Source organism: Podarcis erhardii, assembly GCF_964252035.2.
Source record: "Podarcis erhardii genome assembly, chromosome: 15".
NCBI lineage: Eukaryota > Metazoa > Chordata > Lepidosauria > Squamata > Lacertidae > Podarcis > Podarcis erhardii.
The window spans coordinates 26,828,103-26,852,328 of record NC_138505.1 but is presented as its reverse complement, the minus strand read 5'-3'; the positions used below and the strand labels follow the sequence as shown (position 1 = coordinate 26,852,328).

The following is a 24,226-nucleotide window of genomic DNA, read 5'->3' as shown; positions in this document are numbered from 1 at the left end:
TGCACTTGGGTGATGAGGAAACCTCAAAGTGGGTGCTAATTAAGAGGTGGGGAGATGATGGCAGGGTGGGCACCAGAAGAACCTGGCTGCAACCTCTTGGGCTTACTGATCGGAAGGTCGGTGAGTGAGCTCCCATTACTCTGTCCCAGCTCCTGCCAACCTAGCAGTTCGAAAGCACACCAGTGCAAGTAGATAAATAGGTACCACTGCAGCGGGACGGTAAAACGGCATTTCCGTGCACTCTGGTTTCCATCACGGTGTTCCGTTGCGTCAAGAAGCGGTTTAGTCATGCTGGCCACATGACCCGAAAAGCTGAAAGCAAGATGAGCGCTGCAACCCCATACAGTGGTAACTCGGGTTACATACGCTTCAGGTTACATATGCTTCAGGTTACAGACTCTGCTAACCCAGAAATAGTGCTTCAGATTAAGAACTTTGCTTCAGGATAAGAACAGAAATTGTGCTCCAGCGGTGTGGTGCCAGCAGGAGGCCCCATTAGCTAAAGTGGTGCTTCAGGTTAAGAACAGTTTCAGGTTAAGAACGGACCTCCGGAACGAATTAAGTACTTAACCGGAGGTACCACTGTAGTTGCCTTTGACTGGACTTAACTGTCCAGGGGTCCTTTACCTATTTTTTTTACCATGCCCAAGGGGGTGACAAGTCCAATGGTCTGTGTCCACAGTGGCCAGGAACAGCAGCAGCCCACTTCCCGCCAGTGGTTCCTGGCAAATAGCATTCAGAAGCCTCTTGCCTCCCAAATGGCTAAGTCCTCTGTTCACACTGCGGCCAGCCAGGTGCTCCCAAGGAGTAGCCAGGTGCGTGTCCTCATCTGCTTGCTTTGGCTCGCTGGCGGGGCGTCCTCGCCCTCTCCTGCGTGCAGGTCAGCAGAGCTCAGGCGGGTAGACTGCGTCGGAGGCGGGAAGCTCCACGTGGCGCGCGTCTTCCTCGCCTTCCCGACTTAGGACCCTGCAAGCGCCTCGGGACCAGCGGAGGAGGCGGCTCCGGGAGGCGGAGCTGAGCTCCTTCAAAGGCCCGGCTTGTTTACGCCGCAAAAGCTCCGCCGAAGCAGCAGAAGGCAGCGGCCGCAGCAACAACCCAGGCAGCCGATCCGCATCACAGCGCCTCCTCCTCTTCTTCGTCTCCAGGCCGCCGTTCCTCATGGCGTCTCGGTGGGCGATTCTCCTGCTCCTGCAGCCGCTGCTCTTGGGCTTCGGCTCGGCTACGGAAGGTGAGCGGCGCTGGCCGGTCCTAGCCCCGTGCCTCTTTCGCCCGCCCGCCCGCCTGCCTGCCTTTGCAGCGGGGCGGTCTTGCTCGTTCTCCTTACGAGAGCAGCTCCGAGGGGGGCTCCGGTTCCACCTGCGATCGACGCCCGCGAGGAGCCCCCGACCCCCCTCCTTCCCGCGAGTTCCCCCCGTTCACACGTGCAAGCTCCCCTTCCCCCCACGTGTCGAGTCTGCACGTGTGAAGGCAGCTCGCACCAGTCTGCTGCGAGCGGTGCAGCTGAACCCTTGCAGGGAAACTCCGCGGTGCCTGCTGCCGGACCCCACGCTGGCTTACTCGGGAGCAAGCCTCCATGGGCGCAACAGGGGCTCTGCGGAAGAGAGACTGAGGCGGGGCAGGCGCACTCTGCACGTGCTCAGATGCACACCCGGAGGTGGGGGGCAAGGGCGCACCCTCGCTGACTAGTGCACGCATATAAGCGTCTGTGATGGGGGCGCTCGATCCTTAGTGCGCATGCTCCCTCTTCTCCTGCCTCAGGCAGAGAAGGGAGGGCGGTGACGTATCTCTTTAATTCCGCTCCGCCGGCTCCTCCCTCTACCCCCCTCGCTATTGGTCCATGTTGTCTCCAGGCCTTGAGCTCGTTTCCTATTGGTCGCTGCCTTGGGGTGATGTCATCCTTCAGCCGCAGAGACCTTGCGGGGTAAACAACCCAGCCACCCCCTTTCGGGGAGAACAGGCTTAGCCACGCCTTCCTGCACGTGGGAGCCCCTTTTGACCCTGGGAGGGGGCGTGGCCCCGAGGCCCCTCCCCCTACTGCTGGAGGGCATGTTCTGTATCTCCATGGGGGGGGGGAGTTTCCAACCTGAAATGCGCAGGAGCTTCTCCCTGTTACTTTCTTGCGCATGCTTGCCTAGCTCAGCAAGGACTTTGCAAGCGGGGCTGCCAGCCAGTGAGCTGCCAGGCGGTGTGCGCTTAGCTGGGAGTAAATGCCATTTACCTGAATGGAGCTTACTTTTGAGTAGAGATACATGTAGTCTTGGGAGTCAAATTGAATCCCTCCCCCACTTTCTTTTTTTTCTTTCTCCTCCTGTGATGAGGCTGCATTTTAATGTTTTAATGTTGTATTTTAATCATGTTATTCATTCAACTTGTTTTTATTATTGCTTGTTAGCCGCCCTGAGCTCGGCCTTGGCTGGGGAGTGTAAATAAATAAAATTTATTATTATTAGTCTTAATGATTAAGATTAAGGTTTTAATCAGTGAATTAAACGTGCAAATGCATAAAACACCCTTTGTTCTCATAGGAGGCAGAGCGGTGTGCTAGCAGATGTCTGCTGCTCCCACTAGACATTTTCGCTGCTGGCTGAGGGAGGGGAAGCTTCTCAGGGTGGCGCTAGTTGCATCAAGCCAAACAGGGGTGATTTAGTCTAGCATCTTGTCCTCACAGTGGTCAACCAGATATGCACATTATCAGATATGAACAAGCAGGACCCAAGCACTTGCGACTGATATTTGGAGGCATTTATTGCCTTTGACTCTGGAACTCATGGCCACATGGCCGCTATGGCTGTTAACCCTTAATAGCCATATCTGCCAGGGATTTATCTACATTACCGGGCTTTAAAGACATCCAAGTTGGTGGCCATCGGTACTTCTTTGTGGGTGCAAATTGCAGGAACTGGTTTTTGTTTTCAATACTGTATTTTAATTGTTGATACCTGCCCTGAGACCTTGGGGTGAAGGATGGGTGGTAATATTATTACAGTGGTACCTCGGTTTAAGTACTTAATTCGTTCCAGAGGTCTGTTCTTAACCTGAAACTGTTCTTAACCTGAAGCACCACTTTTGCTAATGGGGCCTCCAGCTGCTGCTGTGCCGCCAGAGTACGATTTTTGTTCTCATCCTGAAGCAAAATTCTTAACCCGAGGTACTATTTCTGGGTTAGCGGAGTCTGTAACCTGAAGCGTGTGTAACCCGAGGTACCACTGTATTAAAAATAATAATTCAAAACTATTTCATCATCAAAACTTTCATTGGCATTACATACAGACATCCGTAACATAACAGTACAGAGTTACCGCTTTCCCTGTGGCACAAAACATTTACCAAAAAAAAAAAAAAAAAAAAAGGAGAGGCAGAGCAGACTATTGTCACATCTCTAGGTCCCCAGGGAGATCAGTCCAACGTGTTTCAACAACAGAATACCAGATAAAGATATTTGCCACTACCTTGGTGAACTCCTAGGGACGCGGGTGGCGCTGTGGGTAAAACCTCAGTGCCTAGGGCTTGCTGATCAAAAGGTCGGCGGTTCGAATCCCCGCGGCGGGGTGCGCTCCCGCTGCTCGGTCCCAGCGCCTGCCAACCTAGCAGTTCGAAAGCACCCCTGGGTGCAAGTAGATAAATAGGGACCGCTTACTGGCGGGAAGGTAAAAGGCGTTCCGTGTGCTGCGCTGGCTCTCCAGATGCAGCTTTGTCACGCTGGCCACGTGACCCAGAAGTGTCTGCGGACAGCGCTCGCCCCCGGCCTCTTGAGTGAGATGGGCGCACCAACCCCAGAGTCTGTCAAGACTGGCCCGTACGGGGAGGGGTACCTTTACCTTTACCTTTACCTGGTGAACTCCTGGTCGTTCCCCAATAGTAGAAAGTGCATGACCTCCAACTCTGGTGTCCATTTGGGGATGCAGAGTTGCTTTAGGAATTGCTGGCGGAGATCAGCATATACTTTACATTTAAGAACCACATGAGTAAGAGTTTCCACCAGGTGGTCAACATCAAAACTATTTGGAAGGGTGTGTTTTCTGTTGGCAGCAAACAAGGCTGGACACTGTCTTTCCTTGCTTTAAAAAGAGCATCCATTCCTTGAGCACACATGGAAGAGGGTCAGATGTGGGCCAGGCTGTTCCATCTCCCTGATCTGCTGTTGCAATCCTTTTTTTAATATATATATTTATTAAGATTTTGGAAATTACAAAAAGAAAAAAGAAAGGTTAAACATACAAAGACAGAAACAAAAACAAAAACACTACATAAAACATTAAATTAACAAAACAAAACAAAAACAATTAAAAACACTTCCAATATTTTCGATCTTAACTTTCATACACTTGTTTCATTGACTTCCTCAACGCCTCCCTTTTTGTATTCCACTTCAATTAACTATTTCAGCAAGTCCTTTCCATCTTCATCTATCTTCTGTCTTATAGTTAATTTTAACATATTGTAACCTAGTTTTTTCCCTTTTAATGCATTAACAATCTATCTGTACCTAGTTCCTTCTAACATTACTGCCAAAGCCATATAGCTTCATTCCACCTTTTTTCTAAAGCTCCTTAATTTCACAGTATTTCTGTAAATAATCTTTACATTTTTTCCAATCTTCTTCCACCGACTCTTCTCCCTGGTCTGCTGTTGCAATCCATGCCCCCCCCCCAATTTCTGCGTTGCTCCCAATTTAGTGTGGCAACTCTGACTATGCAGAACTGGACAGATTAACTGGGAAAATTAGATATCTTCGAGACCAAAAGTTCATCGAGGACTGGGGGAAATTTGTCGAATATCTGAAAAAACCCTGTGATGTGCAAACAACGCTAGTGGGGTTTCAAGAAGCTTTGTGAAAGTTGAGATATATTGTTAAAAAGAAATAGAAGTGGGAGGGAAGTTTAATGGCAATATAAACAGAAGAAATGCGTAACTGAGAGGTAAATATGGATGATTGTCAGAGAAGCTGAAGGAAGTCCAAATAGAACCAAATTTGTGGAAATTTCGATAAGATTGTTTATTTGTGTTGGAAAATTAATGAAGATTATTTTTTAAAAAAATTTAGTGTGGCAACTCTGGAACTCCCTGTCTATTGACACCAGACAAGCACCTTCACTGTAATCTTTAAGGAGCCTGCAAAACAGGTTTTTGTTTAGACAAGCCTACCCAGACACATAGCATATTAATGTATGTTTTAATCTGTTATTAGTTTATTGCTGGTTGTTTCTTTTGAACGTTTTAACGAGTTGCTTTTACTGATAATTCTATTGTTCTTTTTGTAAAGCACTTTAAGGTCTCTCTGTGTGTCTTACAAACAAGTGTCTGCATAAATTTTATGAAATAAATAAATGAGTGAAATAGCCATATGCTGGAGTCTTGAGTTCCAGCACTGGGGAAAAATACACCAGCACAAGAGATTTTAAAGCGGCCTGATGCAGGGCTGGTTCTTGGGGCACACATGCTCTTTTGAACGGCCCCTTCTTACTGTGAAATATTTTGATGCTGACAATCATTTTCCTGTCCCCTCCAGATGCAACCTCTGCCGTCTCCCTGGCTCTCACAGTCAAAACGGCAGCGACCGATCAGGTTTTCGAGCCTGCCAACAGCTTGCCATCCCGGAGCGAGGCGGCTGCAGTCCAGCCCGTTGTCGGGATCGGCCAGAGGGTCAAGATGAGATCGAACGAGAAGAAAGACTTGGGCACGTTGGGTAAGGACTAAAAGACTCCCTAGGAATGTCCTTGCAGCAGCTTTGTGTGTAGCCTGCTTCGTTTCAGAATTGCAACAACGAAAAGAGTTGGGAGTGGTTTAGTTCAGGCTTCCCCCAGTCTGGTGCCCCTAAAAGGTAAAGGTAAAGGGTTCAGTCGTGGCCGACTTCGGGGTTGCGGCGCTCATCTCGCTTTATTGGCCAAGGGAGCTGCTGTACAGCTTCCAGGTCATGTGGCCAGCATGACTAAGCCGCTTCTGGCAAACCAGAGCAGCACACGGAAATGCCGTTTACCTTCCCGCCGGAGCGGTACTTATTTATCTACTTGCACTTTGACGTGCTTTCGAACTACTAGGTTGGCAGGAGCAGGGACTGAGCAACAAGAGCTCACCCCATTGTGGGGATTCGAACCGCCGACCTTCTGATTGACAAGTCCTAGGCTCTGTGGTTTAACCCATAGCGCTACCTGCATCCCTTGTGCCACCTGGTGCCCCTACAGATGGATTAAAACCCCCTCCTAGAGGGGCACCAGATTAAGTAAAGCCAGGTTTCAAAGGAGGCTGTAAGAGCCTTTTGGCAGGGGAATGTTTTTAAACAGAGGTTAGATGGCCAATTCTCAAAGATTCTTTAGCTGTGATTGCAGTGGGCGGGACTAGATGACCCTCGGGGTCCCTTCCGACCTTACAGTTCTATGTTTCTGTGAGGCCAGACTCCACTACATCTGTTGGGTGGGTGGAGGAAATGGGTTCACTCAGCAGGAAGTGGGTAAGGTGTGAAGAGCTGGCATCCTGCGAGCTCTTTCTGTAAACAAGACAGCTGTTTCCTGGGGCAGGGTTCTGAGAATGTGAGCCATCGTTTTAAAGCCCTTTAAAAAGTCTTTTAAAGAGTTTTCTAGCTCAAGAGGGAAGTGTGTGTGCAGTACAGACCTACAGAAGGGCTAGTCATACAGCTTCACTCTGCATTCTGCCCTTTCTAGCTGTTTTTTTTTTTTTTTTTAGATGGGCCACCCTGCCATTTATATATTATATTCTACCTCACATTTTCCTTCAAGGAGCTGAAGGTGGTGCACGCGGTCCGGTCCGGTCCGCCCCCCCACCCCCCATTTTCTCCACGCAACAATCTTGTGAGGTTGGTTAGGCTTAGATGTAGTGACTGGCACCCCAGTGAGCTTCGTGGCTGAACATGGATTCGAACCCAGGTCTCCCAGCACTCTTAAGCACTACACCACACTGGCTCTCATTTTTTGGAATGCCTTGGGTGCAGAAAGGCCAAAAAAGTGTATGCATATGTTACTGCTTATTTATTTAAGTGTTCAAAACCTGCACTTTCTCAAATGTGTGCTAAGGCGGTTGATGCAGCGTGCAAAGTTATAATTGGCAAAAGCATCCGTTGTGTTGCTTTATGCTGCAGGGTTTGGGGGCAGACTGCAGCGGTGTGCTTAAAATGTGTTGCATATGTCCTCGTTTCTTCCCCCCACAGGCTATGTGCTGGGCCTTCTGATGATGGTGATCATCATTGCAATCGGAGCAGGCATTGTCGTGGGCTATGTCTATAAGAGGCAAGTGAAGGGCCTTTGCATTGATCGTTTGTATGTTGTTATCTTCTTCTTCTTTTGCATTTATTATACAGTGGTACCTCAGGTTACATACGCTTCAGGTTACAGACTCCGCTAACCCATAAATAGTGCTTCAGGTTAAGAACTTTGCTTCAGGATGAGAACAGAAATTGTGCTCCGGCAGCATGGCAGCAGCAGGAGGCCCCATTAGCTAAAGTGGTGCTTCAGGTTAAGAACAGTTTCAGGTTAAGAACGGACCTCTGGAATGAATTAAGTACTTAACCCGAGGTACCACTGTATATCCCTATTTTCCTCCAAGGAATTCTCTGTGGGGTACCCTTTAATCCTGTGAGGCTGAGGGAACACAGTGACTGGCCTAAGGTCACACCAATGAGCTTGGTGGCCCAGTGTAGATTTGAACCCTGGTCTCTCAGGTCCTAGTCCAACACTCTTAAACACTGCACCAACCACATCAGCTGTCCCTCATGTAAAACATTCTCAGCAGATCCCACCCTTTGGAACTCCCTGTCTATTGACACCAGTCCACTTTTCAACGCCTGCTAAAACATTTTTTGTTTGGGCAAAGCCTATCCAGGCATTTAGAACGTTGACATTTTTTTTAATGTGTTTTTTAGCTTATTGCTGATTTTAATTTTTAAAAAAATGTTTTAAATAGCTGTTTTTCATAGAATTGTGGAGTTGGCAGGGATCCTGCAAGGGTCATCTAGTCCAACCTCCAACGAAGGAGAGTCCACTACCTTCTGAAGCAGTCTGCTTAGATTCCGAAAGTTATTCCTACTGTTAGAATCTCCTTTCTTATAATTTGAACCCATTGGTTCAGGTCTTACCTTCTGGAGCAAGCTTGCTCGATTTCCCATGTGATGACCTTTAAATATTTGAAGCTGGCTACCGTATCCCTTCTCAGTCTCCTCTTTCCCTGGCTAAACATACCCAGCTCCTTCAAATGTTCTTCATAAGGCTTGGTTTCCTGACTCTTGATCATCTCAGTCGCCCTCCTTTGCACTGAAATTTTACTTTTACTGATAAATTTGTTTTCTTCTTTTTGTAAATTGCTTTGAGCTTTGTTTGCTTTTTTTGCAACCAAACAGTGTACAGTGGTACCTCAGGTTACATAGGCTTCAGGTTACAGACTCCGCTAACCCAGAAATAGTGCTTCAGGTTAAGAACTTTGCTTCAGGATGAGAACAGAAATCGTGCTCCGGCGGTGCGGCGGCAGCAGGAGGCCCCATTAGCTAAAGTGGTGCTTCAGGTTAAGAACAGTTTCAGGTTAAGTACGGACCTCTGGAACAAGTACTTAACCTGAGGTACCACTGTATAATTTTATGAAATAATAAAAGAGTGTGCATCAATTTGGAACCTGCACCACCACGTCGCCTGACACCCCCCTTCTCCCTCCCTCCCTCCCTCCCTCCCTCCCTCCCTCCCTCCCTCCCTCCCCAGGGGCAAAGATCTGAAGGAGCAACATGAGCAGAAGGTTTACGAGCGCGAAATGCAGCGGATCACTTTGCCGCTCTCGGCCTTCACCAACCAAGCCTGCGAACTGGTGGACGAGAACACGATAGAGGTGCAGACGAACCAGACCCCCGTGGAGGAAACGCACAATGGCGATGCCCCACTGATGGGTCAAGCGGGCACTCCTGGAGCCTGAGGAACATGGGTGGGGGGCACCCTAGGAGATGCCCTGCTTGCACCCACAACAGCTGAGACTCCTCTCTCTTCTCACCAATGTACGTGGGAGTTTCATTTGTATTTCTGGTTTTTTTTTTCTGTTCGGGGAGGAACAAGAAGCCTGGAAGAGTCTTGACGAGGCTCTGAAGACGTGCAAGGACTGGCTCACCCATGCTCATCCATTGTTGGGGTGTTTGGGTCCCAGCTGCATGAAACTGAATGCCACTGGACGGTCTGGTGTGGCCTGAGCCTCTTGCGAGGTCCAGCTCTTCCTTCTGCCCCCGATGGAGTGTGGGAAGAGAAAATGCAGCACCTGCCTCCTGCTGTATAGACTGCACAGTCTCCCTCCAGTCAGGAAGTACCTGTCTATATCGCCTCCTCTCGATCTTCTTCCACGGAGATGGCTTCCATCGCTCCTGGTGCCTGCAAATCTGTTACAGGTGGGGAGCTGTAGTGTAGGTGAGCTTGAAAAGCAAAAAGTATTTGAACATTTGAATGTATTCTTATTTTTTCCTAAAGTGGAAGGCTGCTGTCAGAAGTAGAATGGCCCTCCCATTTATTTAACAACCACAGAGTTTTCTTTATAGCTCGGTGCTTAAACTGCCTTTTCAAAAACAGTCAAGGAGGAGGAAGCTTCCCAAATAGGAGGGCTTTTTTTTTTAGGTGAGGGTGGGTGGGCGAGCCGGCCTGTCCCTAGTGAGCTCTCTGCAAAATATGTATCTTCTGTCTTACATACTCCAGGACTTCTAAGGCCAGGGACAGATTCTTACATGCTGGGAGTTTCAATTTACAGCCATCTTTCCCTTCGTGATCTTTGTTGAGCACAGCAAGACAGCTCAGGTATGTTTCCCTCTCCCCTTCCAGCACACTTTGGGGTTTAGCAGATATGGAGATGAAAGGGATCCCCAAAGGCATTCTGCAGAGGGAGGTTGTTTCCAGAAAGGCGACTTCAAGGCAACGCTAGGACCACAGGAGGAAAGAGGGCTCTTGTGCTCGAATCCTGCTGGCAGGTTTCCTACAGGCATCTGATTGGCCTCTTAAGAGGGCAGGATTCTGGGTGAGATGGGCCCCTGGCCTCATCCAGCAGGCTTCTCTTAACATTCTTAGATCTGCCCAGACGGTGCCGGCTCAAGCGCAGAAGCTCCTTCACCTCCATTTCAGAGCCAGCCAATGACTAAGTTGGCATTGGGGTTAGTAGTTCAGGGTTTTCATAGCGCTGGGCCAGTTCATCTGTAGCAGCTGTGCAAGCCAAGTGGTGGGGTGATTTATGCGGTGGCTTTGTCAGGAAGCATTTGAGGCAGACAACCAGGATCAAGGAAGTTCTCCTGCGATGCTCTTTGTTAGGCGTAAAGCACACATACTTCTGTTCCGCCAACAAATAACTCACTTTAGCCATACTGACTTCTTTTTTTAAAAAAAAAACAACCTTCACCACTCAAGGAAGGTAGACCAGCTGCTGAGAGTGAAGGTTTCTTGTACACTCCGGTTATGCAAGACAGAGATGGGAATTTTGTTTGTTTTTTTAAATAAAGACATTTCAATGCCTTTGAACACCATTTCTTTGTAAGTGTTTTTAAATACCTCATGAACTATGAAATAAAATAAAAAAGAACTGTTCAGGCTGTATTTGTGTTATTCTGTGGAATGGTCAAGTGTTGCAACTAGAAAACTACAGCTGCCTTATTTCTGAGTCAGATTGTTGATTCACCTAGGTCACCTGCACTGACTGGCAGCAAAGGTTCTCCCAATAGTCCCAAATTTTATCCACTTAAAAAGCAATATTCCACACCTTTTCATCTCTGGTATTCCTTAAAATGGGGAGGCTAGTGATGTGGTGAAATAGGTAGGTACACAACCCCCACCCCATCAGTTGAGGAAAAGTCTTGAACCCTTTCTCCTAATCTTCAAGGATGCGAGAAGGAAGCTCTGGCCCTCCAAAATTCCACAAGTCCCAACCAGCAGAGCCAATGGTGAGGGATGATGGGGATTGTAGTCCATTGACAGCCAGGACACAGGAGGTTCCCCATCCCTGCCTTACAAGAATGCAGATGGAAAGGGTAGCTTCACAAAGCAGAAAGGTGGCCACCCTTCCCAAAATGCACTGCAGCAGTTTGGTTCCTGCTGCTCCCCTTAATGTCTGTAAGAAAAACTTGGGGGAAAGTCCCCATGGCCTCCCCTGTGATGCCCACCTCCCCGCTTTGTCCCACCACCCTTTTTATATCCCACAGCTTATGGCACATCTGCAACAGCCCTCAGAACTGGGTTTCAAGACCAGCAACAGCAAACACTGCTTTCATCCAAAACTGGCCACATTTTGAAGATGTTGGCTGTCCCTTTTAGCACAGAAGCCACTTTTGTTTCCATAGGATAAAGTTTATTGCTTTTAATTTAGTCAAAACCGTTCTGGTGTGCAATCAACAAGAGTCCAGAATCTCTTGAACACGTGATCCAAGTTTATCCTCTCTTTGCCCCTGTTTATAGAGGGGGACCCACATTTATTAAAAGAGGAAGGAGGGAGCGGAATCTTTATTGAAACGCCCTGGGCCTGGAGACCACCGCTGGGGTGGGGCTCAGAAGGCCCAGTGGCTCTTAACCCTTGGAGGATTAAGCCGGATAACTGGAGTTTAAAATGGCTTGGCTAGTAGGGACCTCATGTCTTTTTGGCTGCTCTAAGTGGGAAAGTGGGCTGCTTGAGGTCCAGATCCATGGTGCAATCTTAGGGGAGAGGACCAAAAGCCACGACGACTGCACGCCCGTCCCAAATTCATGCTAGGTTGGGTTGGGTTTCCCAAGGAAAGTGACTTTGCTGAGGCCCACCAAGAACAGGGGAAAGATCTGGCCAAGTGAAACCATGTAGTGTGTGCACCATCTTCACCAGAGAAGACAGAAGCTAGGAATGGTTCCCTTTCCATTCTTGGTATATCCTGGAAGAGTGTGTGTGTGTACAGGCCAGAACCAGTGGTGTCTTAGTTCTAAGGGAAAGAGAAGCCTGAAATGGAGGACAGAGGTAGGTGACTTAATCATGTTACAACGAGGCCTTCAGACTATCAGACCCAAATAAGAAAGTGGTCTCATTCCCTGTCAGCTGCAATTAAGTGGTGAATTGGGAAGTAGCTGTTGCTCAAACCCAGCTGTTCCACACCAAGAAACCCCCACAGTGTGAGGCCACTGAGCCCCAAACTAGGACAGTCTCACCCTTTCTGTTCCCACCGCAAAGTGGCTCAAACAGCCTAGAGCAGCTTGCTACTCTGGAGCAACCCTTTGTGCTCACTGGAGGTTGTTCTTCCCCTTCTGACATGGGGGGGTTGGTGGAAGCCCAGTTCGCAAGTTGGCTGTGTAGTGTTTTTGAACGTTTGCTTGGAGGCATTTGTAGAGATGAGGAAGAGAAGGGGGATCCTTTGCCGGAGAGAGGCTGTCTTTGAGCTGCTCCTGAAGAACTTCCCAACTCCAAGAGGAGTGGGGAAGGCAAACGCACTCCCTCTGCCTGCAAGTAACCTCTGCTGACTCTTCCATGCCTTTTCCAACAGCAGACAAGGCACCCAGGTTGGGGGCAGCCCAGCCTGCCCCTCCCAGGCAAATGTCCCAGGCTCAGGAACCTTTATAAACGCTTGCAGTCTTTTCGAGGCCCAAGGCACCACTGTGATAAAGAGATCTGCAAACAGGGCCTCACAATTTTGTTTCCAAAAGCTAGAGAGTGTCAGTACTAAAAGTCACAAGCAGGACAGGATTCTGCTTCCAGAACATGTCACAAATCCACAGGAGGAAGGTAGTCCAAGGTGAGGCGACGGAAGGCAAATGGGTGCCTTGTTAATGTCCTGTGAGGATTCGGAACATCAGCACTCTCTCTCATGCTCCTGCTACCCCACTCCCTCCCCACAGGCAATTTATGGAAAGTGTGCACAGGTCTTGAGGATTAGGTGAGGTTTTCAGGTAGCTTATCCCGAATCAGCCCATGCTGCATGCTGACGTTGTGATCCAGCAATTCCAGTTCTGACGGAAGAGGGATTCCCAGCTCTCCCAGGTACAAGGAAAGGGCTTCAAAAGAATCCTCCAGTTTGGAAAACGGGGGCCTAGGGAGAGAGGAGGAAAGGCAGTAAGTTAATGCTGTCTCTCTACAGATCAGGTCACCTATGGAGAGCAGGAATTTCCTCCAGGCGACCAGAAAGAGATGTTTAAAAGCAGCACACAAGTGACTGAAGCAGGTGTGCTAGGAAGGACTGTGGTTCAGGGAACTCCCACCAGGCCAACCACAATGGAATAAGACAAAAGAGTTTGTGCTGGCTGGGACCAATGGAAATTGTAGTCAAAGACTTCAGGTGATAGGAGGCTGATGGAGAGACTTCTGAACACCCCCAGTCTATTGTGGCATTTTAGGCTGCTCCCCTTCTTCCATCCCCTGTGTTGAGGCTCCAAGAAGGAAGGCCTTTCACATGCCCAGGGTGGTGAAGCCTGGTCTGCCTTGCACACAGGAAACAAGAGCTTGTTCCAGCCCTGGAGGGTGCAGTTTCCTTTGGTTCCTGCTTCACGCTCACTTGACACAAATAGTTCTTTTTAACAGCAAACCGCACTGGCAGGAAAAATAACACTTTAAAAGAAAAAGGGAGAGAGCAAAGTCAAAACAAAGGAAGTGCTCTGTCCTCCGTGAGGGTGGCCTGCATGCAAATATGCCCCTCCCTCAAGCAGAATGCCAGGAAGAGACTCCATCAGCCTCCAGCAACCTGATGCCCTTCGGTCGTTTCTGGACCACAGAACCTATCAGCCCCAGGCAGAATAGCACCCTCCAAAACATCTGGAGGGAAGCAGGCTGGCACCAGACCAAAAAGAAGCAGGAAGGTACAGAGCCAAGATCTCCCTTCATCCTGCTTTGATCCCTCCAGAGGCCTCACCTGCTCTCTGGCTCTAGCCTGCAGCAGATGGCTGCCAGGGGGAAGAAGGCCGGAGGGCAGTCAGTGGGAACAAACTTCTCCCAGAAGAGCTTCACGTTGAGGCCAAAATCCAGAGTGCGGGGGAGGCAATCTGGATCGGCATACACTTGTCCGATGATCTGAAACAGAGAAAGGAGCCGTCAACATCACGGAAAGCAGGACTCGGCTGTGTGCTGGCGCCACCACCTGGTTGCTGCAGGTGATAGGAAGGAGGAACTGAACCAGATCCCAGGAGGGAAGCCTGGACAGGAACAGGCCCTTAGGAGCATTTGCATGTGAGAGGAGAAAGCAAGAAGGGAGGGAAGGGCGGGCCATGGTAGAACATCTGGACTTTCAAGCAGAAGGTCCCAAGTTCAGTCTCCAGTGGCATCTCCAAGTACGGCTGGGAGAGACTCCCTGCCTGAAATCCTGGAAAGCTGCTGCCAGTCAGAGTAGGCAGTACTGAGCCAGATGGACCAATGGTCTGAGTCAGCAGAAGGCAGCTTCCCATGTTCCCAATGGGGAAAGCGGAAGGGGTGTTTATTAATGCAACACGTTTCGGAGAAAAGATTGTACACTTAGATTAGCAGACGAAAAGCAGAGGCAGCACATTTAAAGGCTGAATCTTTATTTTTCCAAGTTTCTCTGGCTAAGGACCAGGTGAGTAATAATAACAATAATAATAATAATTTATTATATATACCCCGCCCATCTGGCTGAGTTTCCCCAGCCACTCTGGGCGGTTCCCAATTGAGTGTTAAAAACAATACAGCATTAAATATTAAAAACTTCCCTAAACGGGGCTGCCTTCAGATGTCTTATAGGATAGCTGCTTATTTCCTTCACATCTGAAGGGAGGGTGTTCCACAGGGCGGGCGCCACTACCGAGAAGGCCCTCTGTCTGGTTCCCTGTAACCTCACTTCTCACAATGAGGGAACTGCCAGAAGGCCCTTGGTGCTGGATCTCAGTGTCCGGGCTGAACAATGGGGGTGGAGATGCTCCTTCAGGTATACAGGACCGAGGCCGTTTAGGGCTTTAAAGGTCAGCACCAACACTTTGAATTGTGCTCTGAAACCCTAACATGCAGAGAAGCTTTGAGGATCCTGGTGGCCAGACAGGAAGCTCAGGTACCATTTATTCATTCCTTACATTTCTATACCACCCTTCATCTGAGGATCACAGGGCGGTTTATAATATAAAAACACAAAAATACATACCATAGTAACAAACAAACACAAACAAGAACACCCCCCCCAACAGTATTTATTTTATTAAGGAGCATGGCAACTTCTCACTTCTGAAGTGGCCCAGGTTTACCTCGCATAGCACAATCCCAAAGGAAAAGATGTCCACTGTCTCATCATAGCTCTGCCCTGGAAGAAAAGAAAAAAGGGAGAGTGGCTTTATTTTAATAAAATGGAGAAAGCACTGAGTGCGATCGACAGAACTGGTGGACCAAGAGTTCGCTAAGTCCCCTCAGGCAGTAGAACCAGAGTTTCCTGCCACACAGTCTATTTTTTATTGTCTCAGTGATTACATATGATTCCTGCATGCCTAACTCAGGGCATCATTCCTGGCATTTCCCCTGCTTGGGAGCAAAGTTCAGGGCAAGAGATGGCACCTTGCCCAACGCCATTCTGTTAAGTATCATGGCTGTGGAGGGGACACTGTCAGACTTTCAGAGAGGACAGGTCTACAGAAATTCCTGCAAATCCAGCAGCTGGGGAAGGACCATGATGGCTCAGTGGCAGAGCACCTGTTTGGAATTCAGAAGGCCCTGGGATCAATCCCCAATGGCATCTCCTGGTAGGGCTGGGGAAGACTTCCTACCTGAAACCTTGGAAAGCCACTGCTAGTCAGTGTGGACAATATGGAGCTGGATAGACCGATGCTCTGACTCTGTATAAGGCAGCTTCTTATGTTCTTTGTTTGGGAAGGGCTAGAGCTCAGGGGTAAAGCACCTGCTTTGCATGCAGAAGGTCTCAGGTTCAACCTCCAGCTTCTTCAGGTAGGGCTCAGAGAGACTCCCTGACGGAATCCCTTAAGAGTTGCTGCTGCAAGCCAGAGTAGGCCATGCTGATGTAGATAGACCAAGCTCATGGTATAAGGCTGACCCGGCTTAAGACAGCTCCTTCGGCACTCTATTTGGGGACTTCCCTGGCTTTTTTCTGGCCCACGTAGGACCAGTCTGGATAGTTGGCCTTGGTGAAGATTTGACGTTTTCATCCCCAAAAAGTTTTTGATTTGAGTTTCTACTGAAATGAGGCTGCATCTTAATGTTGCATTTTAATCTTGTTTTTAAGTTGTATTTTAATCAATTGTTTTTATATCTGGTGTTAGCCGCCCTGAGCCCGGTCTCAGCTGGGGAGGGCGGGGTATAAATAAAATGTATTATTATGATTACTTGTGAAACTTCTTACCGTTCAGCATCTCTGGAGCCATCCAGTAGGGGTTCCCCACCACTGTGTAACGCTTCTTCCGGTCACTCTTGCGCAAGGTCCGCTTCTTGGCCGACGGCTTCTCCAGGGTGGGCTTCTTCCTCTCCTCTACAATCAGCCGGGAGAGGCCAAAGTCTGCAACCACAACAGTCTTGTCCTGCAGCCAAGAACAAAGCAGGAGGGGCCACTATGAGAGGCCTACTAGTCTGCGGGGATCAGAAGGCACAGTTTGCCCATGAGCAAAAATATCTATAATAAATGCCCAGGGTCAATAGCAGTGCATCCCAAAGTGAGAGGTACTACCCACTGGGGAATGTTGGGTTTACCTGCAGGGGGCAAAGACCATAAAGGGCAAAAGCGTAGTGGGGGGAGGGGGGCACCGGAGGTATAAGTGACTATTAGACTTTGAAAACCTGGTATCACTGGATCAAGTTCATAAAAAAGAACCAATTAAACTATATAGTTTTAAGTGGGTTTGGAATAAATGGGCAATTAACCTTGTTCTTTTTGAAAGTGTTTTTATTTGATTTTACGAATTCATTCACACTCGTAATCACAAATAATAATAAAATTACACAAGATTCTTCTGAATCTTAAGACTTCCCTCCTCCCCTCCATGGGTTCTTTAAGTAACTTTTTAACTGCATATTATAAGTCCATCTAATTTGCAATCCTCCACTGCATCCAAAATCTATGTATCATTGCAAGAGTTATTTAAAACCTGCAAAAGAGTTCAAGTGTTTACAGTGGTCTTTCAAGTATGATATAAATTTGTCCCATTCTTTGCTGAAGTTTTGATCCTCCTGGTTTCTGATTTTCCCGGTTGGAATAAATGGGCAATTAACTGTTACTGCTCTGAATTTTGTTGTGTGGGTCATGCAAACCACTATTCTGGTTTTTTATAGGGTATGTGGAACTGGGAATGATTTCATAGAACCAAGGGGAAGTGGCCTCAAAAGTTTGGGAACCACTGGTTTATATGATCTGGGAGAAGAAGGGAGGAACCACAGCTCGAAGAAAAACCTAACAGGTATTTTTTTTTGGGGGGGGGCAAATGCACATTGCTTAAGTCACCACCTGCTCTTGGCCTCCAATGAAAACGTCAGGCTTAAAGACACCCAAGTTCTGAGCACCCTCTCTTGCTGGGATACATTTACAGCACTAACTTGGACCTATGAGGTCTCTGTGAGCAGAGAGCCAGAGGGCTCCAACTCTCAGCTGTTTTGCTTGGTGGTGGGCGATGGGGGGAGACTGGGGAACTCACCAGCTTGATCAGGCAGTTGTGGGAGTTCAGATCTCGGTGGATGATGGACATCGAGTGGAGGTAAGCCTGTGAAAGGGAGAAAAAGGGGAAGAGAGGCATTTGAACCAACACTGTTCTCCGGTTTGAGTCTAGGCCACTTCCAACGTGGCACTTCTGGCTGAAACCACTCAACACTCCCCCTGGCCTGTCTCACAGGCTACCCAAGTGCCTCCAAGCCATTGCCCTCCTTATAAGCCAAGGTGGTTGGGGACAAAGAGAAGAAGACGCCTTCACTCCGGTATGGCTCCCCTTTAGCACATACACAGCCCAACAAGATAATGACAAAAATCCACCATCGGCATACAAATCAATATGGCTAACCTCGTCCAAAACACCCACTCACACACGAAAACAAAGACCACCACAGCCAATCACAAACAAACAACCACACCTAGGCCAACCCCAACCTCTCTCACCACCAAAGGAACACAAGTGAATAGCACAGAACCTGCACAAGCGATGCTGACACAAAACCCCACATATATTAAGTATAATAGAAACATCGCCACCCGACCCCACCCCACCCATTTCCCCCCCCCTTTCCCCTTCTTTTTCCTAATGTCTCAACAAATGAAACTGATCTGTAAAAAATGTTACTTGGAGAAAAAAAAGAGAGAGAGACATTGCACATACTTTTGTAAACTAAGAAAATCTTTAATAAAATACATTTTTTTAAAAAAGCCAAGGTGGTGGCTGGGCCTGGGGGTAGAGGAGGCAGGTCACAGGTGGTTTGGTCTGACCCAGAATCCAGTCAGACCAACTGCACTAAAAGCCTATTATGCTGGAGACCACCATGTGTGAGGCGTTCATGTGCAACCAAGAGACCACAGCTGCTGAGGATGCAGAAATGAGCCACCAGCTCCACTATGGTAAGCCACATGTGTCTGAAAACCAGTTGCTGGAAGCCGCAGGAAGGGAGAGCTGCTGCTGCTGCTGCGCTCATGCCCTGCTTTGGGGCTTTCCATTGGGGCATCTGGTTGGCCACTGTGAGAACAGGATCCTGGACTAGATGGGGCCCCTTTGGTCTCATCCAGCAGCCAAGCTCTTCTTATGTCCTTATGACGGCCCCTTTGCTTCTCCAGCAAAGGAACACGCCATCACAACCCTTTCAAAGTCATGAGCCTGGACTGGGGCTTCCTGGGCTGCAAAGCCTTAAGAGGCAAACTCCTGCGCATTGGCTGCTCATTCAGAGGACAGTTCTCATTTCAGAAAGAGGAATAATGCCACTGTCGCCCCCGCCGCTAGTGTCTGCCACCTGAGACAATTGCTTAATGCGGTCTAATGGTGGGGCCGGCTCGTTTCTCTCTCAAATGCACCTTTCAATCCCCCTTGCTCAGCATCTTGTCTTTTTGAAGCCCTCAAGATGGGGCAGGATATACAACTCAAGACAAGATTCCAGTGGGCAAAGAGTGTGTGTGTGTATATGTGAAGAACTGGGGACTCACCATTCCTGAGGCAATTCCTTTAGCAAAGCTGACCTTCTGCTCCCAGGGAAATGGATCCTGCAAAGCAAAAAAGAAGGCGCTCAGTAACATGTTCCTTAAACAAGCCACATATCTGTAGTGGACGAAAGGCGCAATGCTCTTTTCAAAGTCTTTCCCAGCGCGACATCGCGGCTGTGTTGGCTGGGGCTGATGGGATTTAAAACAGCTGGAGGGCATCAGGCCTGGGGGAGACTACTCTAGAAGCGGAGAGCTTTCTTTAGTTGCCAAGAGCCACTGCACTTTTAGGGTAAAATTTCTCCTTGCTCCTCTGACAAGCTGCCTTCACTCACCATGTTCCGGAGGAAATCCTTCAGAGTCCCGCCTTCAATGTACTCTGTGAGAAGGTTTAGCTTCTTGTCCTTGTACAGCACGCCAATGAATTTCAGGACGTTGGGGTGATCCAAGCTGCGCATCACCTTCACCTGAGAAGACAAGACAGCAGTCCAAGGGTTTGGGATGCACTGAGACCTCCTTTTTGCTGCTGCTGCTTCTTTTTTTAAAGAAAAGAAAACAAAAAGTATTTGAAGTCTAAGCAGCTCTTGCAGTCCCATCTGAGGGACTGATGCGATCCACACTTGCTCACCTTCAGAAGTGCTGTAGCATCATGACCCCAGTCAAGCTTGCAAAAATTTATCATTTGCCCAATAACAAATGTTGGAAATGCAATGAGACTGAAGGTACTTTTTATCACCTTTGGTGGACCTGCCCGAGGGTTAAAGCCTTTTGGGAAATGATCTATAATGAAATTAAGAAAGTCCTTAAGTGGACCTTTTCTAAGAAACCTGAGGCTTTTCTCCTGGGCATGGTTGGCCAATTGGTGCCAAAGAAGGATAGGATCTTTTTTATGTACGCTACCACAGCAGCAAGAATTCTTCTGGCAAAGTATTGGAAGATGCAAGAACTACCTACTCTGGAAGAATGGCAGACAAAGGTCATGGACTTTATGGGACTGGCAGAGATGACCAGCAGAATCCGCGACCAGGGGAAAGAGACAGTGGAAGAGGACTGGAAGAAATTCAAAATATATCTTAAAAATTGTTGTAAAATTGAGGAATGTTAAGATGTCAAGGGGTAAGAAGTAGAGAATTACAGCTGTAACTAACAAGCTTATGGAAACGTAATGAAAGGGAACTAATAGACAAACTGACTAAAGGGTTGCTAAAGAATTTCAAAATAAGGATGCAGCGAAAGGGAGGTATGGGGAAGTCGGAGGAAAGAAGGTGTATGAAAATAAGATTACGAAATTATACATGTTTAAATGTTTTGTATGTTTTTGTCTTCTGTTTTGTTTGTTTTTATTATGTGTTTGAAAAATGAATAAAAATTATTTAAAAACAAAACAAAACAGAAGTGCTGTAGCATCAGGGAGCCCAGGTGTGTTGGCCTTGAAGAATATATATTCCACCCTGCCAGTACAGGTTAGAGCATCAGACTGCAATCTGGGAGACCAAGGTCCAAGCCGCCTCTCAGTCACAAAGCTCACTGGGCGGCCTTGGGCCAGTCACTACAGTGGTGCCCCGCAAGACGAACGCCTCGGAAGACGAAAAACTCGCTAGACGAAGGAGTTTTTCGTTTTCTTAGCCGCTTCGCAAGACGCATCTCCCTATGGGCTTGTTTCGCAAAACGAAGCTTGCCCCGCAAGCTCTGGGGATAGCGGGGAAGCGCAGCGCGTCTTCCCCGCTGTCCCCAGACCTCTTTTGAAGCAAGGGGTGGCAGGGAGAAGATCGCTTCTCCCCGTTGCCAGCCCCGCAATCTCCGGGGGCAATCTCCGCGCCTTCCCCTCTCTCCCCGGACCCCTTTTGAACCAAGGGCGGCAACGGGGAGAAGCGATTCTCCCCGCTGCCCCTTCCCTTGCTTTAAAACAGGTCCGGGGACAGAGGGGAAGGCGCGCGGCGCTTCCCCTCTGTCCCCGGAGATTGCGGGGCAGGCAACGGGGAGAAGCAATCTTCTCCCCGCCGCCCCTTGCTTTAAACAGGTCCGGGGACAGAGGGGAAGGCGCGTGGCGCTTCCCCTCTGTCCCCAGACGGTCTCCATAGGAACGCATTGATTGATTTTCAATGCATTCCTATGGGAAACCGTGCTTCGCAAGACGAAAAACTCGCAAGAAGAAAAAACTTGCGGAACGAATTAATTTCGTCTTGCGAGGCACCACTGTATTTCTCAGTCTAACCAACAGGGCTGTTACGAGAGTACAATGGGGAAGCAGAGAACCGTCTATGCCACCTTTGAGTTCCTTGGACAAAAGGTGGACCGTACATGTAATACTTTTTAAAAAGAAAAGAAATAAAAATGTAAATGAAATATAAACATGCAAGAAAGTAAATAAACAAAACCGGGTGGAACTGTGGAGTGGTAAGTTTGATGGGAAACAGGAATTGGTGTCTGAAGGGTGCAGCAAGAGGTTTAACAGTTTCATCACTGGCAAATGGAGGGGCACTGGGGCCTCACTTCAAGAAGCAACATATTTCTTTTTTATATATAAATTTATTTATTTGTTTTTTCAGATTAAAATTTTACAGTCACATATCCAACATACAACATAGAAACAAGATTCCAAAGAATCTCCTGGACTTCCCTCCTCCCCCCTTTGTGTGTCCTATTGTCAATCATTTCCTCCTGCATCTTTTATAATAATCCATTGTGTCCAAAATTCACCATTAAACTACAAGTGTTATTCCAATCCTACTAATGATTTTAACTGTTTGAATGGTTTTTAAGATAAATTATAAATTTCCCCCATTCCTTATTAAAATTTTTGGTCATCCCGCTTTCTGATTCTTCCGGTCATTTTAGCCATTTCGGCATAATCCATCAACTTGATCTGCCATTCTGCAGCAACACATTTCAGCCCAGCTCTAGCTCTCCAGAGCGATGTGCAACATTAAATGCAACCCAAGTCTTGGACATTATCTGCACAGCTTAAAAGCCAAAGAAGAGCAGCAGATGACATAATGTTCTTTTGCTCTCTTCTAAGTGGGCAGCCATGGGGTGATCTTCCTGAGCCCCCAATCCTATCGAGGCTGCTGTATAGCAGGACAGCTTAATGCACCTTTTTCAGGACCCGCTTGAAAAGGCTGTGCCTACCTCTGTCAAGAAGGTCTTCTGCGTTTCCTCGTCACAACGGATCAGCTCCTTCATCACCATCACTTTCCCTGTTGCTTTGTGAGTCACCTGAACAGCAAAAGTGAGAAGAACTTAACACAGTGCTTCCAAACCGCTGCACGATCTCACTGACCCTTGCAAGATCTCCGTAAAGGTTCACTGGCAGCAGAGTGGCTTCCCCAGGCCTCTTAAGGGTTGCACTTGGCAGAATCAGGAAGGAGCTTTGCACTCCCATAGACCTTCTGTCCTCCTCTCACACTTGGGAATTAACACATTACTTGATCCAAGCAGGAAGTAATGTGTGCGCACACACAAGGAGGGAGCTCATGGCTTATTCCTGTACCTCCAGCCCAAGGTTTAGAGGGCTGTCTGAATGCAGTCGGCACCTTCTTGTCGGTTCACACCTGTCCGCTGTGCTAACAAGATCGCTCTCTGTGAAGCAGAGAAACTGAACACCCCACTTTTAGGCCTGGAAAACCCAAAAGAAAGCCTCCTGTTTTAGAGAGCTCATTTCAGTCTATCTGCTTAGAAAGAGAGATGATGTGAACAAGGCCTGTAATGAACAGACTGAAAGCAAACCAAAGTGAGCAGTGAAGAGCCGCTATATTGTCATTTATGATCACTATCATTTTTGTTACTGTTGTTAATAGTATTATTTCAGTTCATTACCTACCCTTCACCATAAGGTCCCAGGGCAGGTTACAACAATTTAAAACACAACATTTAAACAACATAAAATTGCAAAAATAGGGTGGGTCCTAAAATTAGAGAGGTAGTGTGGTGTAGCATTTAAGAGTGTGGAACTAGGGTTTGGGAGGTAAAGGTAAAGGTAAAGGGACCCCTGACCGTTAGGTCCAGTAGCAGACGACTCTGGGGTTGCGGCGCTCATCTCGCTTTATGGGCTGAGGGAGCTGGCATACAGCTTCGGGGTGATGTGGCCAGCATGACTAAGCCACTTCTGGCGAAACCAGAGCAGCGCATGGAAATGCTGTTTACCTTCCTGCCGGAGCGGTACCTACTTATCTACTTGCACTTTGATGGGCTTTCGAAACCTCCCACTCTGCCACGAAGCTCACTGGGTGTGACCCTGGGCCAGTCACTCACTTTCAGTCTACCCTACCTCACAGGGCTGTTGTGGGAATTAAATGAGGGGGAGAACCATGTATGCTAACTTGAGCTCCTTGGAGTAAAAGACAGGATATAAACGCAGTAAATAAATAATGGATATACATATCAGGTGTCTGAATTAGAATATGAATTAGAAGACAAGAAGAGGAGGATGTCACCTGCGCTGGGCCTGACTGGTCAAGCACATAAAGAGGGGCAGCAACTTGTCTGAAACGTTTGACACCCCCCCCCCCGTGACTGAAACAGAAGACGACGACAACCAGCAACCGTAACCAGTTTTATTTGTAATACATAGCTTTGTTTTGCTTTTATCTAGTTTTTTTTTACTAGAGTGTTGTTTGTATTGTTATTGACTTTATGTTAACAGCATAGAGTTGCTGTTGTTTTTTTTACTACAGTAAAAGTTATTACATTTTTTGCAAGTAATCTAAAAGTCCCCTGCTTTTCCAAAACAAATGTGCAGCAGCAGAGGAGAGGAGGGTGCTAGGTTGTTGTACGTCTCCTTTAAAAGGAAGGCCATGCAGAAAGGACGTTCAGAAGACAAAGGCAAGCCGGATGTCCCCCCCTCCCCCCCGCAACCAACACAGTAGCCTTGCAGAATGTGGAGTGATGGGGCGTTGGCTGCAGCCCAGGGTGGGGGTGGGCAGCGTGCACAAATCGGAGGCCAGAGTTAGTTTGAGGGCTCTCGCCTGAGTGGGAATGCTCATCACAAGGCATGCTGCAAAGAGAGCATTGGGCTTACCTGCACCTGCTACGTGCCTACCCACAGAAGAGGAAGGAGAAGGAGAAGAAACAGGTTCATTAGTAAGAAAAGGTAAAGAGGAGCTGGAATGTGGCATGTACCCAAGGATGCAGGCTAAAACAGGGCATGGTTAGAAGCCCCTTCATAAGAGCTTGCTGGATCAGGCCAATGGCCCATCTAGCCCAGCACCCTGTTCT

At 48.1% G+C, this 24,226-nt stretch overlaps 2 protein-coding genes across 5 annotated transcripts in view; one reads left to right on the top strand and one right to left on the bottom strand.

Moving 5' to 3' along the window:
• The first annotated feature begins 653 nt into the window (after window positions 1-653).
• On the top strand, window positions 654-10,544 carry PIK3IP1 (phosphoinositide-3-kinase interacting protein 1). Its single transcript, XM_081842157.1, has 4 exons — window positions 654-1,228; window positions 5,510-5,686; window positions 7,163-7,241; window positions 8,700-10,544. The coding sequence occupies exons 1-4, from the start codon at window positions 1,159-1,161 to the stop codon at window positions 8,905-8,907; spliced, it is 534 nt and encodes a 177-aa protein (XP_081698283.1). The 5' UTR covers window positions 654-1,158; the 3' UTR covers window positions 8,908-10,544.
• Window positions 10,545-11,279: 735 nt separating this feature from the next.
• Window positions 11,280-24,226, bottom strand: part of LIMK2 (LIM domain kinase 2) — a 49,401-nt gene continuing 36,454 nt past the window's right edge. For all 4 annotated transcript variants that reach the window (XM_081841895.1, XM_081841897.1, XM_081841898.1 and 1 more), the window contains 8 exons: window positions 22,142-22,228; window positions 19,348-19,479; window positions 19,019-19,075; window positions 17,535-17,600; window positions 16,253-16,427; window positions 15,150-15,205; window positions 13,814-13,971; window positions 11,280-12,997 (listed from right to left, as the gene is read on the bottom strand). In XM_081841895.1, coding sequence (XP_081698021.1) covers window positions 12,841-12,997; window positions 13,814-13,971; window positions 15,150-15,205; window positions 16,253-16,427; window positions 17,535-17,600; window positions 19,019-19,075; window positions 19,348-19,479; window positions 22,142-22,228 — 888 coding nt within the window. In that variant the 3' untranslated portion in view covers window positions 11,280-12,840. The remainder of the gene's footprint in view (window positions 12,998-13,813; window positions 13,972-15,149; window positions 15,206-16,252; window positions 16,428-17,534; window positions 17,601-19,018; window positions 19,076-19,347; window positions 19,480-22,141; window positions 22,229-24,226) is intronic.